At 40.9% G+C, this 13,860-nt stretch overlaps 1 protein-coding gene across 1 annotated transcript in view; it reads right to left on the bottom strand.

Annotated features, from left to right (window-relative positions):
- Positions 1-9,350: 9,350 nt before the first annotated feature.
- LOC126108801 (uncharacterized) overlaps positions 9,351-13,860 on the bottom strand; it is a 42,350-nt gene continuing 37,840 nt past the window's right edge. Inside the window, 1 exon segment of the mRNA XM_049914165.1 lies at positions 9,351-9,518. Within this exon segment, the coding sequence (XP_049770122.1) occupies positions 9,351-9,518 (168 nt within the window).

The following is a 13,860-nucleotide window of genomic DNA, read 5'->3' as shown; positions in this document are numbered from 1 at the left end:
TAGATATTCTGTCTTTTCTTCGTTCACATGAAGTCCAGCTTTCTCAGCTATTTTGTAATAATTTTGCATCATCCTGATTAATTCAGCTTTTGAAGTGCTTATTAAGGCTACATCATCTGCATAAGCAAGTCTAGTAATGTTCTGTCCCTGCAGTTGGATCCCTTGTGGATTAGTTTTGGTGAATTCTCTATCAATCTTCTCTAAGATAATATTAAATAGAATAGGTGAGATGGCATCTCCTTGTCTCAGTCCAGTGTACACCTTAAAATTTTCAGTCTCTCCTGCAGGTGTCTTAACTTTGCATATGGTTTCTTCCAAACACATTTTAACTAATTTGATTAATTTTAATGGTATTTCAAATTCTTTCATGGTGTTTAAGAGTGTCTGTCGGTGTATGCTATCATAAGCCTTCTTGAAGTATATAAATAGAATATGCATATCTACATTAAATTCCCATGCCTTCTCAGTTATTTGTCTCAATGTGAATAAGTGATCCAAAGTGGATCTGTTAGTGCGGAAACCACATTGGTAGTCCCCAATCAGTTCTTCGGTTATGGGAATCAGTCTGTGTAGTATACACATCGACAAAATTTTATACATGACATCGAGTAGGGCAATTCCTCTGTAGTTATCACAGACAAGGGGATCATTCTTCTTAAAGATGGGGCATATAATTGCAGTTTTCCAATCGGCCGGTATGTTTTCTGTCTCCCAAATTGTTTCAATTAAGGAATGTAGTTCTATTTCCAATTGTGGTCCTCCATTTTTTAAAAGCTCAGCATATACCTGGTCTTCCCCACAGGCCTTGTTGTTCTTTAATTTCTTTATTGTTTGTCTTATTTCATTTACTGATGGTGTGGTGACTTGTATATCAACTGTATCTGGTTCTTCAAATGTAAAGTAATATTGTGGATCATTGCAGTTGAGCAGCTGTGTAAAGTATGACTTCCATGTTTCTTGTATGTCATTCTTGTTTGTAAGTATTTTCCCATTATGGTCCTTTATAAACTGTTCCCTTTTAGTGAATTTTCCCAAGGACTTTTTTATATTCTGGTACATCTGCCTTGCTCTGTGATGCTTGAAATCATCCTCCGCTTCTCTTACCATGTTGCTGTAGTGTTTTCTCTTCTCTTGTCTTAGAGTTCGTTGTGTTTCCTTGCGGATTTTATAGTATCTCTCCTTTAGTGTAATATTGTCCATGTCTTGTAACCATGCCTTCCTCGCATTTTGCCTCTCCAGTACTCTTTCTTGGCACTTTATATTAAACCAGATTTTGTTAGTTCGTTTTCTTTTACCTATAGTTTTGGAAGCTACATCTTGAATACTGTTTCTGAGGTGTCTCCACCTACTTTCCACGTCTTGCTGGTCACTATGTGTCAGTCTAGATTCCGATAGGTTAATTTCCATTTCTTTCCTAAAGTTTTCTTTTATTTTTTCTTCTGCCAGATTTTCTACATCGTACCTTTTAATTTCAACCCTATTTGTACTTTGTTTCTTTTTTAGCTGTATTTTCATTTGAGCTATGATTAACATATGATCTGACTCACAATCTGCTCCCCTAAAAGTTCTAACGTCTTTAATACTGTTTTGAAATCGTCTTTGGATGGCGACATGGTCAGTCTGGTTCACTACTTTTCCATCTGGTGATATCCATGTCCCTAAATGAATGCGTTTGTGTTGGAATTTTGTGCTGCTTAATGTGAGACCATTTGCCATTGCAAAGTTTATGAGTCGCACACCATTCTCTGAACTTTCATCATGTAAGCTGTAATTCCCAATGGTTGGTTTGTAGATTTCTTCTTTTCCTACTTTGGCATTAAAGTCTCCTAACACTATTGTTACATTATGTCTACTTATTGAATTATATGTCTGTTCCAGTTGACTATAAAATTCTTCTTTCACGTCATCTTCCTTATCTTCTGTGGGTGCATGAACATTTATAAATGTAATATCAAACCACTGAGCCTGAATTGTAATGTGTGATATTCGGTTATTAATTGATTTGAATTCCTTTATTGTGTCAATTGCTGTTTTATGAATGTAAAAGCCCGTTCCAAATTCATGGCGCTGACCGCAGTCTCCATACATTATTGTCCCGTCTCCTATTTTCATTGATCCCGTTCCCTGCCATCTTATTTCTTGGAGCGCTACCAGTTGTACCTTGTATTTTCCTAGTTCGTTTATTAGTATTTGTGCGCTTCCTGGGCGGTATAGACTTCTGACATTCCACGAACCAAAAGAGAAATCCTTGTAACTTTGCCAATTTCTGTTCCAGTAAATTCTGCCCTGTTTCCGAGGCATACCTTGAGTGTCCTGACCGGCCATTGTTTTACATGAGTGGGTTGGTAGCCCTCTGCACAACCCCCAACCTGGAGGACCAGGAGTCTTGATTTTGGGGTACTCTACCCCTAGGGATTTGCCTTCACCATGGCTTAACGAGTCTTCCCTACCCGTGCTAGTTTTGGTCCACCCCGGGTATTTTATTTCCCCAGTACCCCCCATATCTGGAGAGCATTCCCCAATCCGCCACCCGGGGAGGCGCCCGATGGGGGACTAGCAACCCCACACGGGACCCTCACATCTACCACATAAAATACACTTAGCTGTCTGCTTTTATTAACTGTGATTTTTTTGTCAGTAATCTCTGACTTACTTATTACCGTATCTTCCATCTCTGAGCTCTCAGTTTATGAAATCTCATCCAGTGCAGTGCCCAACAATCAGTCTTCCCTTCTCATCCCATCTGGTAAGCCTCCCCTGGCCCAGAGTTCTAAGCAACTGTTTCAAACTCTCCCCATTTCCTAAACCTCGCCAGTTCTTCTTCCTTCAATCCTCTTCATTTGCCTTCAATCCTTCAGCCAGAGTATGGTGCCACTGGTTCCAAAAGCTTGCAGATTTCCTTAACCTTTATATGCGTGTGTTATCCTGCTGCCACTTGGTGAGCAGACTTTTTTACCTATCCAGTTACATTATATTTTCAAGAGTTATTAGATAGTTTATCATGTGGAACAAGTCAAGTATACATTAATATTAGACGAAGTCATCACGGAAACTTAATATCTACAATATACTAACAAGAAACTATCACTAGACTGCTTAATGCTATTCATACTAATGGTGTCTGCATCTGTTCAGTAAATTACATAGAAAGCTGCTACTCTGAAAAAGCTGCTATCTTTAAATTAAAATGGCACATTGGTAAGTACTATGTCCAGTTCAGTACACATGATGATTGAAGGAAGCAAGTGAGTAGTAAGCTTGGGTTAAAAGAGGAAGAAAATGAAAATTTGAAAGGATAAAGAAATTATGGAATTGAAATAAAGTAGAAATGAGAGGGATATGGAAGGGGGAAAATAGCCTTCAGGTTTTGGCATGCTAGTGTGCTGTGCTTAGGGTTGTCAGAGGCTACAATTTCTTGGGATGTCGGTGTTCCAATCCAAGTGAGAGACAACTAGCAGCAGTAGACTAATTCAGAGGTCGAACTACGACTCCGTGTTTGGACACACATACAATAATCAGGGCATTAAAAACACATCTGCTTTTACTATTTTTCATACAGAGGTAATTAACTGCATCACTTCAGGATTAGCAGACAATTTAGTGGAGTTGCATAAGAAGATAAATCACATCAAATGGGATGTAATAGGATTGTCAGAAGTGTGCCAGAAAAACGAAGATCAAACAGATCTGTAATCAAGACATATGCACTACTTTACTACAAACGAACAGAGCTTAGGACAAATACTGATACAAGAGTTATTGTAAAAGAGGAGATTAAAAGCAGCACTGACAGACAATCATGGAATCATAGACAGAACAGTCAGATTAGTATTAAAAATAAACAAAAACAATTCCATGGGAATCATTCAAGGCTCTGCATCAACATGACGAGGTAGAAGATCTCTAGGAAAAGAAAGATAGGTTGATAAATGACAGCAAATTCCTCTACAATAAGATTAATGGAGGATTTTTATGTGGGAGAAGGGTAAAAACTAAAGAATGAAGCTTTGGGTATGGTAACAGAAATCACTAAAGTCATACCTCAGTAGCATATTTATGAAGAAGAACAAGATGTATATCCTTAACAAATTTCTCAAGAAGAAACCAAAGAGGAAAGAGACATGGAGAGGAGCAAAAGAAACTTGACTACAAAATATTATTGAAAGACAAAGAAACTGTAAACTTTGGCATTTTAAGTGATTAGAGAGACTTTGGGAGGGAGAGTAAAAACAGATACAATCATAGGAAGAGCCACACTCATTGTGCAGGAGCAAGAAATGTAAATTACGAGAAAATATTTAAGAATTGAGAAGTTTGTTAGAGTATATTAAGCAGCAAGTTTGGTATTTTACAAGGGGAGGGACCATTTTTATGGAACCATCTATGTGGTGGTGTGGGTTGGGGTCCCAGGTATCATGCACCTGCAGCCATTCACCCCAACAGCTTTTGTTTCAGAGTAATTGACAAAAAAGAATTTCACATGATACTCTAGAGCAGCATTTCTCAGCCACCGTATCGCAACACATCGGTGTGTGTCCTCGCTTAAGAGTAATAAGTTATTTTATTGTGTGCCTTATTTTTATGTTAATGCACTGATGAGCCAAAACATTATGACCACCTACTTAATAGCTTATTTGTTTGGCTTTGGAACAAAATGCATCACTGATTCTGCACATCAGGGATCCGACAGTTTGTTGGTAGGTTTGTGGAGGTATGTGGCATTAGATTCTATACACAGGTCATGAAATTCACATAAATAATGGGTCACTGATTTGCGTAGATGGTGAAGGTGCCCAAAAGTGACCTAGATCAGGTTCCATAGGATTTACATGAGGTGAATTTGGTCGCCAAGACATCAACGCGAGTTCAGTATAATGCTCCTCAAACCACTGTAGCACGGTTCTGGTTCCAAGACACAGACATTTATACTGCTGAAAGATGACATTGTCATAAATAGTCTTCATGGGTTTGCTGCCCGATCATGTTCTGCAAGTTCCACAATATTTCCTCGGAGCAACTGTGTGACATCTTCAGGTGGTTCAACCTTGCTGGTTGCTATGTACGACTGACGGTATCCACACATCGATGTGCTGTTTGTAGAAATGGGGCATCGACGTGCGGATAGCGTCAGTCATTCATAGCCACCAGCAAGGTTGAGCCACCTGAAGATGTCGGACAGTTTCTCTGAGGGAATATTGTGGAATTTGTGCAATGTGATCTGGCAGCAAACCTGTGAAGACTATTTACAGCACATACACTGGGAAAGCTTGAAGAGTCACAGATGACATTGTCATCGTGGAAGACATACAGCATGAAGGTATGCAGGTGGTTTCCAGCTGTCAGCATATCTTGGATTACTACCACAGGCGCCATGCAAATGCAGGAGTGTATCTCCCATAGCGTAACTGCTTCCACCAACCTCCATCCATGGCGTGCTGCATGTTTTGAGGAACCATTCCCCTTGATGATGGTGTTAGTGCAGACGTTTATTGACCTAGTGTAGCAAAAATGTGATTCACCCGAAGAACTGACACATTTCCATGATGCCCACTGCATCATAATTGACGATGTCGTTGGGCCGAGATGTATACACACAGGGGTGGTCAGCTATAGAGCTCAATGTTCGACAATGTACGATGAACGGTGTGCTCCAAAATGTTTTTGGGTGCACTAGCATTGTGCTCTTTCAGCAGAGATGCCACTGATCACCTTCTGTCCTACTTAACTGAACAGACGAGCATCCGAACCCCACTTTCTGTGAGTCGTGGACATCCAACCGTTTAGTGCCTAGAGTTAGTTTTAATGTCCTACCTTTTTCTGTAGATGCTCACGACAGTAGCATGTGAACATTCAACCAGCTTTGCCAGTTTCTAGTTACTCCTTCACGTGCTCAGTGTAATATTAATCGGCCCTTTGTCAAAGTCGCTTATCTCAATGGATTTCCCCATTTGCAGCCCTTATATTCATTAGGGTGATCTTTCATCTATGTCTGCTCTGATTACATACTTTTGTTACTATGTCACATTCCAGCGTCACGGTGTGCAGTGATCATAATGTTTTGGCTTATCAGTAATGTTCCTATTCCAAAATTTTATATAATAAATTTGTAAAATTTGTACCTCTGAGTCATTCTGTAATAAAACAAAGTATTGTATGTACTTTGTGCGTTTGCTTTCTTGCATCTAGAGAAAAATCACATGCTGTGGTACCGCAAAAGTTTGAAATGTACTTTGGCGTGCTCTAGAGCCTTAAAAATAAGTGTTACTCAGCACAGTGGAATAGTGTAATTGCTAGGACACATCCATGACATGCTAAAGATCGTGGGTTAGGATCCCATCTGGTGTTTTTAATATTTTGTTTTTAAATCTTTGTGTGCATTCAACATTCTCTATTAAATATATGTGGTGTGGGCTCACATGCTGGAGTAATATTCTAGGATAATAATAACTTTGTGTATCTCCATGGCCTGCTACTGAGCCTATGTCACCATTTCATTTCACACCGCTACTAGTTGCTATGCGCAGAAATTTGTATGAGTTGACCGATGCCAATTGTTGTATTGCTGGGAGAATCAAATGACGTATATAGAAATGAGTCGTTCAAGGCTAGCACAGAATTGAGAAAATGCCTCAATAATTTATCTCACACGAATGTACTCGTTGTAAATATCCCGCATCGTCACGATTTACCGAGGTGGTTGTGTGTAAACAGTGAAAGTCATGCCGCAAACAAGAGTTTCAGTGAAATATGTACTCACTTTGTAAATACAGACGTTATTGACATAAACAGTTTGGAGCGAAGGCTCCATACAGTTCACGGTCTTCATTTGAATGCATTAGGAAAGGAGGTACTTACGGAAAAAAATTTTACTCGTATTTCACAGTGCAATGAAGTACCCAGCGCAGTGCAATGAAGTACTCAGGACCACTTACATTCTTCTGAGGTATCGGCTGTTTCAGCGAACGAAGCGCAGGCTGTCAACAGCGTTTTAATTTTTATCCATTGTAGCAATGCGGCGAAGAACATTTCATCTTTGGCTCAGGACCTCTGCTGTCTCTACAGCTTATTTTGTGGGCCTTTCTCCATGAGGAAGTGCTTCTTCTTAGCTCGCTTTCCTTCCGTCGACTGGGCTTAACGTATAGTCACTTTTAAGCTCTTTTACTTCTTGCTTATGTAAGGTTATGACATGAATGTTTATGATCTTAGTTGTTTTTGCACCCAAAATAAAGTATACTGATTCATCTGTCATCTCCAAAAACTTCACTTGTCTCTCATCACAAGATATCACTTTGTCTAATACAATTCTTTATTTTCTTCTCTGAGCTGAATTTTACCACAACCCACCTAACAGACTGTGTAAAGTTAGCTCCACCCAAGCGTAAATCATTCACTTTCAGTTGTTTTTTGCTCGCTGTTAACGTACCTTAACAAGAAAATGACTCTGGTCTACAGTTTCCACCTCTTGATGCCTTATTGAATTACTCGTACAAATAAGAATAACAATTAGAACATACAGGGTGACAATTACTGAACTATATGAAATAAAATTGTCAAAACTTTTGAATGGTTTGTGTGAGGATGTTCAAACTGCGTAGTTGGCATTGCGGCATAATGGGAATTAGTATGCGCTGTATGGTTTGGTTTAACAATGAAGCCCATTTTCATTTGGATGGGTTCATCAATAAGCAAAATTGATGTATTTGGGGGGCTGAGAATCCACATTTCGTGACAGAGAAGTCTCTTTGCCTTCAACGGGTGACTGTGTGGTGTGCCGTTTCCAGTCACGGAACAATTGTGTGATATTCCTTGATGGCCTGGTGACTGCAGTATGGGTTGGGTTGCTTGGGAGAAGAGACCAAACAGTGAGGTCATCGTTCTCTTCAGATTAGGGAAGGATGGGGAAGGAAGCCGGCCATGACCTTTCAAAGGAACCATCCCAGCATTTGCCTGGAGCAATTTAGGGAAATCACCTAAATTGGGATGGCCGGACACGGGATTCAGCCGTCATCCTCCCGAATGCGAGTCAAGTGTGCTAACCAGTGTGCCACCTCGCTCGGTACTTCTGTACGGTATGTGAAACTTTTGGAAGATGATTTCACCCCCATTATCCAAAGTGACCCTGATTTAGACAAGATGTGGTTCATGTAAGATAGAGCTCAACCCCATCAAAGTAGTAGAGTGTTTAATGTGCTGGAGGAGCACTTTGGGGAACGCATTATGGCTTTTGGGGCATCCAGAAGCCACTGGTATGGGCCTCTATTGACTGCCATATTCTCCACATCTGAACGCATTTGACTCCTTTTGGTAGGGCTGTATTAAAGACATAGTGTACAGCAATAACCCTAAAACCATTGTTGAGCTGAAAACAGCCGTTCAAGAGGTCATCAACAGCATCGATGTTCCAACACTATAGCGGGTCGTGCAGAATTTCGCTATTCATCTGTGCCTCATCATCGCCAATGACAGCAGGCATATCGAACATGTCATTACCTAAATCCGAATATCTGTACTGACATTTACATGTTGAATAAAGTGTGTGCACACTGTAGTTTGTAAGTGATTTACATTTTTTTCAAATAGTTCAATAACTGTCACCCTCAACTGTGTCATAGCAATGAAAGTTTCTAGGCAGTGTAAAATACATCATGGGACTCATGTCCATTTAATGGCATTTGTCATCCAGTAAAGTTCACTATGTCGTATCTAAGCAGCCATTGTACTCAGAACTTCCAAAACCGTCCATATATGGTGCTCGCTAGAACTTAGTGGGAATAGTGTGATGTAAGTCGGATTGTGTAAGGTGAACCCAGCTGACAGTATACACTCTTTCATTTTGGTAGTGATCTTACCAATTCTCAGACCAACAGCTTTACAATACTGCTATATTTAAAGTTTTGATTCAATATTCTGGAACAGACATGTATCCAAAATCAGTTCACAATTTAAAAAGTTTTGGAAGCTGTCCACGTACTTGATAAGGAACACATCCTCAGTGCCCAAATTGTATTTTTCCTTGCTAACATTTTTCTTGTGGAATGCAGGCAGCAGTATGTATACTAGCTCCCTTCCATCCACTCCACAGCCATACTGTCACCTGTGTAAACCCTTGTGGCTGCAAAACAGCTTGATGCAAACATTGCTGTGCAACAGTGGTCAGCAGTGTTGCCAAATGTGGCTGCAGCTTGTGTGGCCAGCAATGTTGCCCAGCAAGATACAATTTCTACAGACTGTGTAAGTGTACCTTAAAAACAACTAAAAATGGTATTTTTTTAGAATGTGACAGCACAGTGACTCAACCTAGACAGGTGAGAGGAAAACATAAAACATGCAGCAATGCGGCCTTACTTCTGTCAGACGTCGCGCAGCACCTCCTGCTCTTTAGAAGTCAGCCCGTCACGCAGGATTTGCAGGTTGGAGCGCAGGATTTGTGTGCTGTTGATTCCGACGACGTGTGTCGCCTGGCCCTCTCGCGTCAGGGCGTGGTGCATCGCCAACCGGGCCAGCTCGACACCCCTCTCCTACGAAGATGAGACAGGCTATCAGTTGACACTGGCAGTGTCAGTAAACAAGAGTGTGACATCCGTTAAAAAGTTATTACAGTTTCGTAGCTTTTAAGTCTTAATACTGTATATACTCGAATAATCCGCACCCTCGAATAATCCGCGCACCCCAGTTTTGAGGAAGAGGGGGAAAAAAAATTATTTTTTTGCTTTAATTTGTTTTATTTATAAAAATAATTGTTCCAACGTTATGATGTGTTCAAAAGTATGTATAATAACTATTGGTTTGAAGCAACGCTGCTGTACAGGTTGATACATCATTAAAACGCAACTGATTCAGTGGCGTGCAGCTGGCCAGCCAGCGGGCAGGTGAACGGGGAATATTATCACCGCCAGCCGGGACTCTATGCGTACCTACAAAAAAAAAAAAAAAAAAAAAAAAAAAAAATAATAATAATAATATGTGAATTATCTTGTTTAAGAATTTGTTAATACGGTATGTGCAATAAAATATTTTAGTCAATACCGGTACGTTTCCTCTCTTACCACTCTATTCATCACTTTCATCGTCATCACTAGCGGGAGAATCATTGTCGTCTTCACCATCTTCCCATAGAGCGTCATCCTCTGTTCCATCCAGTGAATTTGTGATTCCACATTTTTTGAAGGATTTTTCCACCGGTGGTTGCGGAATGGAGTCCCGTGCACTTTTCACCCATTCACAAATCTGGGACAAATCCGGCCACTTGATTTTTCCACTAGGTGTGAACTTACGGTTTTCATCTGCCATCCATTGTGTATATCGCTGTTTAAGTGCAGCTTCGAATGGCCGATTTATACACACATCTAGTGGTCATAGGATGGATGTTAGGCCTCCAGGGATAATGACCAAGTCAGTTTTCCCTTTTTGTAATTTGTCTCGCACTTCCTCAGTTGTATGTCCGCGGAAGCTGGTCCAGGACCAACATGTTGCGTAAATTCAGTAACGCACCAGGACGACGTTGCCAAACGTGTGTCACCCAGTCAATTATAAGTTCATTGTCCATCCACCCTTTTGGATTCGCTCTGATATTTTCGGAATAGTTTTCCTTTTAAATATCACGTAAGGTGGTAGCTTTCGTCCATCGCCAGTTACACACAACATCACTGTACATCTTTGTTTCTCACTGCCCCCAGTTCGTAGCATGATGCTGGATTCTCCTTTCCTGTTCACTGTGTTGTCGTGTGGCATCTCAAAATAGACTGGCGTTTGTTTGATCCGCATTACCAATTTGCGATAATGTATAAGACTGTTTCGACAGAGATTTATCACATAACGATGAAAATTCACTATTTTTTCCTTGTAATCACCTGGAAGCCACTGAGCGATAGTAGTTTTCCTCCCGAATCCTAAACCATTTCGGTTGAAAAATCTTGATAGCCAGCCCCGGCTAGCTTTGAAACTGGTAATGCCTAGTTCTTTGGCTAAAGACAATGCTTTAAGTTGGCACATTTCACTCGTCACCGCGCATCTGTATTGTCACTTCTCATCTACATAATCGCAGAGCCTTTTCTCGAGGTCCGGATGCTTCACTTTTTGGCCGCAAAATTCCCGGCGATTACTATTAGTTTCTTGAAGCTGCGTTTTATTTTTTTGCCAGCCATGAATACAACTCTCACTCACGTCGCACTTTCTTCCTGCTGCACGGTTTCCAGTATTCTCAGCTTCTTCAATAATTTTCACTTTTTCTTTAGCAGTGTACGAGCGATAACAAGAACTTGTAGCCATAATTAACAAGTTTGAAGACGTTAATACTTCCCCTAACTTGCTGCTGATGCGTCACAGACTGAGGCCGCAACAATGCAATAGTATAATGGGATGTATTGTTAGAGGCGGAGCAGTACCAACCATGATTCGAATAATCTGCGCCCCCAGTTTTTCGTCCTAAAATTTGGGAAAAAGCATGCGCGGATTATTCGAGTATATACAGTATAATCATACTGCAGAGTGACCTCTGCTGCGCCCACATTCATCCCATAAATAAACAATAAAAAGTTGTAAGGCAGTAGCTGTCTTCGCTGCAATTACTGTCTTAACATTTTATTCATCACGAGGACAGTCATGTTGTAACGCATGAAGTTATCTAGTGTGAAGATGAAGTTTTTTACTCTGTAATTTATATTAGCAATCAACTATCTCGGTACTCAGTTCCAACTATCTAATAGCTTCCCGGAGCACGAAAAATTTGATTTTCAGTATTTCTTGTAATTAACGATTGAGTTCAAAATGCTGCCATTATCTACTCATCAAGAGGAATAATGTTATGTTTAATATGTAACACAATTGAATAAGGAGGAACCTCTGAGGTAGGGTTTACGAGAAAAGGAAAGAAAACTCGCAATCAGGCCCTGAAGACCACACAATAGTCGACAGACTGCCGTGTTATTCTCTGTCATTCATTGCCGTATGCAGTATGGAGAGGCACAGGGTCGGCACACCCCACTCCCGGCCATTGTCAACATTTTGAGGTTGAAGCCACTACCTCTCGATCAGGTAGCTCCTCAGCTGACATCATGAGGCTGAGAGTACCCAAGTCCTGTTTTCTCGCAAAGGATAAATCTCTGGCAATACCACACGAGGATCTGTCTCGTTCACCATTCGGCTGTGGAGACAGACATTGGGAGGATCATAACATTTAACTAGGATGTTTTGGAGGTTGTGAGGTCAGCTGGGAAGGATATCAGGGGGAGAGGATCAGAGTCAAGGGGTCAACTTGAAAAAATAATAGCCTCACCAGAAGTATAGACTTGGGGCACTCAAAATGGGTGACGAGAGGAATGCTACTGAGATTTTTGGAAGTGGAAGCTGCATTAGTCGGAGAGTATGAGGAGGAGATTTGTTTTTGATTAACGTCTGTGGGGTAGTTGCGGGAGAGAAAAGCCTAAGAAAGGTCACTAGTGTAGGTGTCGAGGGATCTAGTGGCAGAACAGATATGTTGCACAGGCTGTAGGGATGGGAGTGTTTGATGTGGATGAGATGTAAGCTGTCAAAGTGTACATTGACTCTGAGAAGTTCTTCTGCAGAAACCAGCACGGTGTCTTGCAAGACACAGCTGGCCCTCTTTGTGCATGATATACAACAGGCTCTAGATACGGCTCCCAGGTGGTGCGTCGTGAGGACCCGCCTCTCTGTCGCTGTGGGGTGGTTTTGACATTGGTGCACATTTTATTAACTTGTCCGCTTTTAAATGTGCTCAAGGAGACATTTGCGCTGCCTGATACGCTCCCTGCCCTTTTACTAGATGACTCTGCCATGGTGGACTTAGTTTTGCGTTTTATTCTGGCAGGGGGTTTTTATCATTTAATCTGAGTGTTTGGTTTTTTTTTTTTGCTCTGATTTTAACCTGAGTTTTTAATGTGTTCTTGGTGGTTGGCTTTTCCTCTTTTTTTTCTCTGTGGTCGGCCAACCACCGTCACTCTCTGTGTGTTTTAATTTGTTTTGTCTGATCTCTGTCGAAGTCTTTCTTGTCCCGTGTCGTCTGACGTCTTTCCTGCTGTTCGTTTTTATTCTCTTTGGGCGGTTTTAATTTTTTGGAAAAAGGGACCGATGACCATCGCAGTCTGGTCCCTTTAATCCCGCAAACCAACCAACGGCTCCCAGGGTGATGCTATATTTCTCGACTTTTGCCTGTCGCTTGCTCCAAAAAAGTGCGTGCTTATGATCTATCCGATGACATGCGGTTAGATAGAAAGTTTTCTAACAGACAGAGCAGTATGTCATTCTCAATGAGGTGACTTCAACAGAAACAAGCGTAACTTCAGGTGTGCCCCAGGGCAGCGTAATAGGTCCACTGCTTTTTACAATTTACATAAATGATTTGGTTGATGGTATTGACAGGGGCATTAGACTGTTTGCCGATGATGCTGTAGTCTACAGGAAAGTAGTATCACATGAAAGTTGTGAACAAATCAATGAGGATTTGCAGAAAATAAATGCTTGGTTTAATGACTGGCAGTTATCTCTCAATATTAGTAAGTGTAACGTACTGCGTATAACAAGGCGGAAATCCCCATTGATGTACGAGTACAAAATAAATGCCCAGTCTTTGGAAGTGGTAACATCTGACAAGTATCTGGGTGTGACTATTTGAAATGATTTCAAATGGAATGATCAGATTACACAAATAATGGGCAAGACGGGAGTGGTAACATCCGCACAAGTATCTGGGTGTGACTATTTGAAATGATCTCAAATGGAATGATCAGATTACACAAATAATGGGCAAGACGGGAGTGGTAACATCCGCACAAGTATCTGGGTGTGACTGTTTGAAATGATCTCAAATGGAATGATCAGATTACACAAATAATGGGCAACAAA

The sequence above is a fragment of the Schistocerca cancellata genome, chromosome 11 (genome assembly GCF_023864275.1).
Source record: "Schistocerca cancellata isolate TAMUIC-IGC-003103 chromosome 11, iqSchCanc2.1, whole genome shotgun sequence".
Taxonomy (NCBI): domain Eukaryota; kingdom Metazoa; phylum Arthropoda; class Insecta; order Orthoptera; family Acrididae; genus Schistocerca; species Schistocerca cancellata.
Note: the sequence above shows the minus strand (reverse complement) of the source record. Positions and strands in the feature narration are given on the sequence as shown.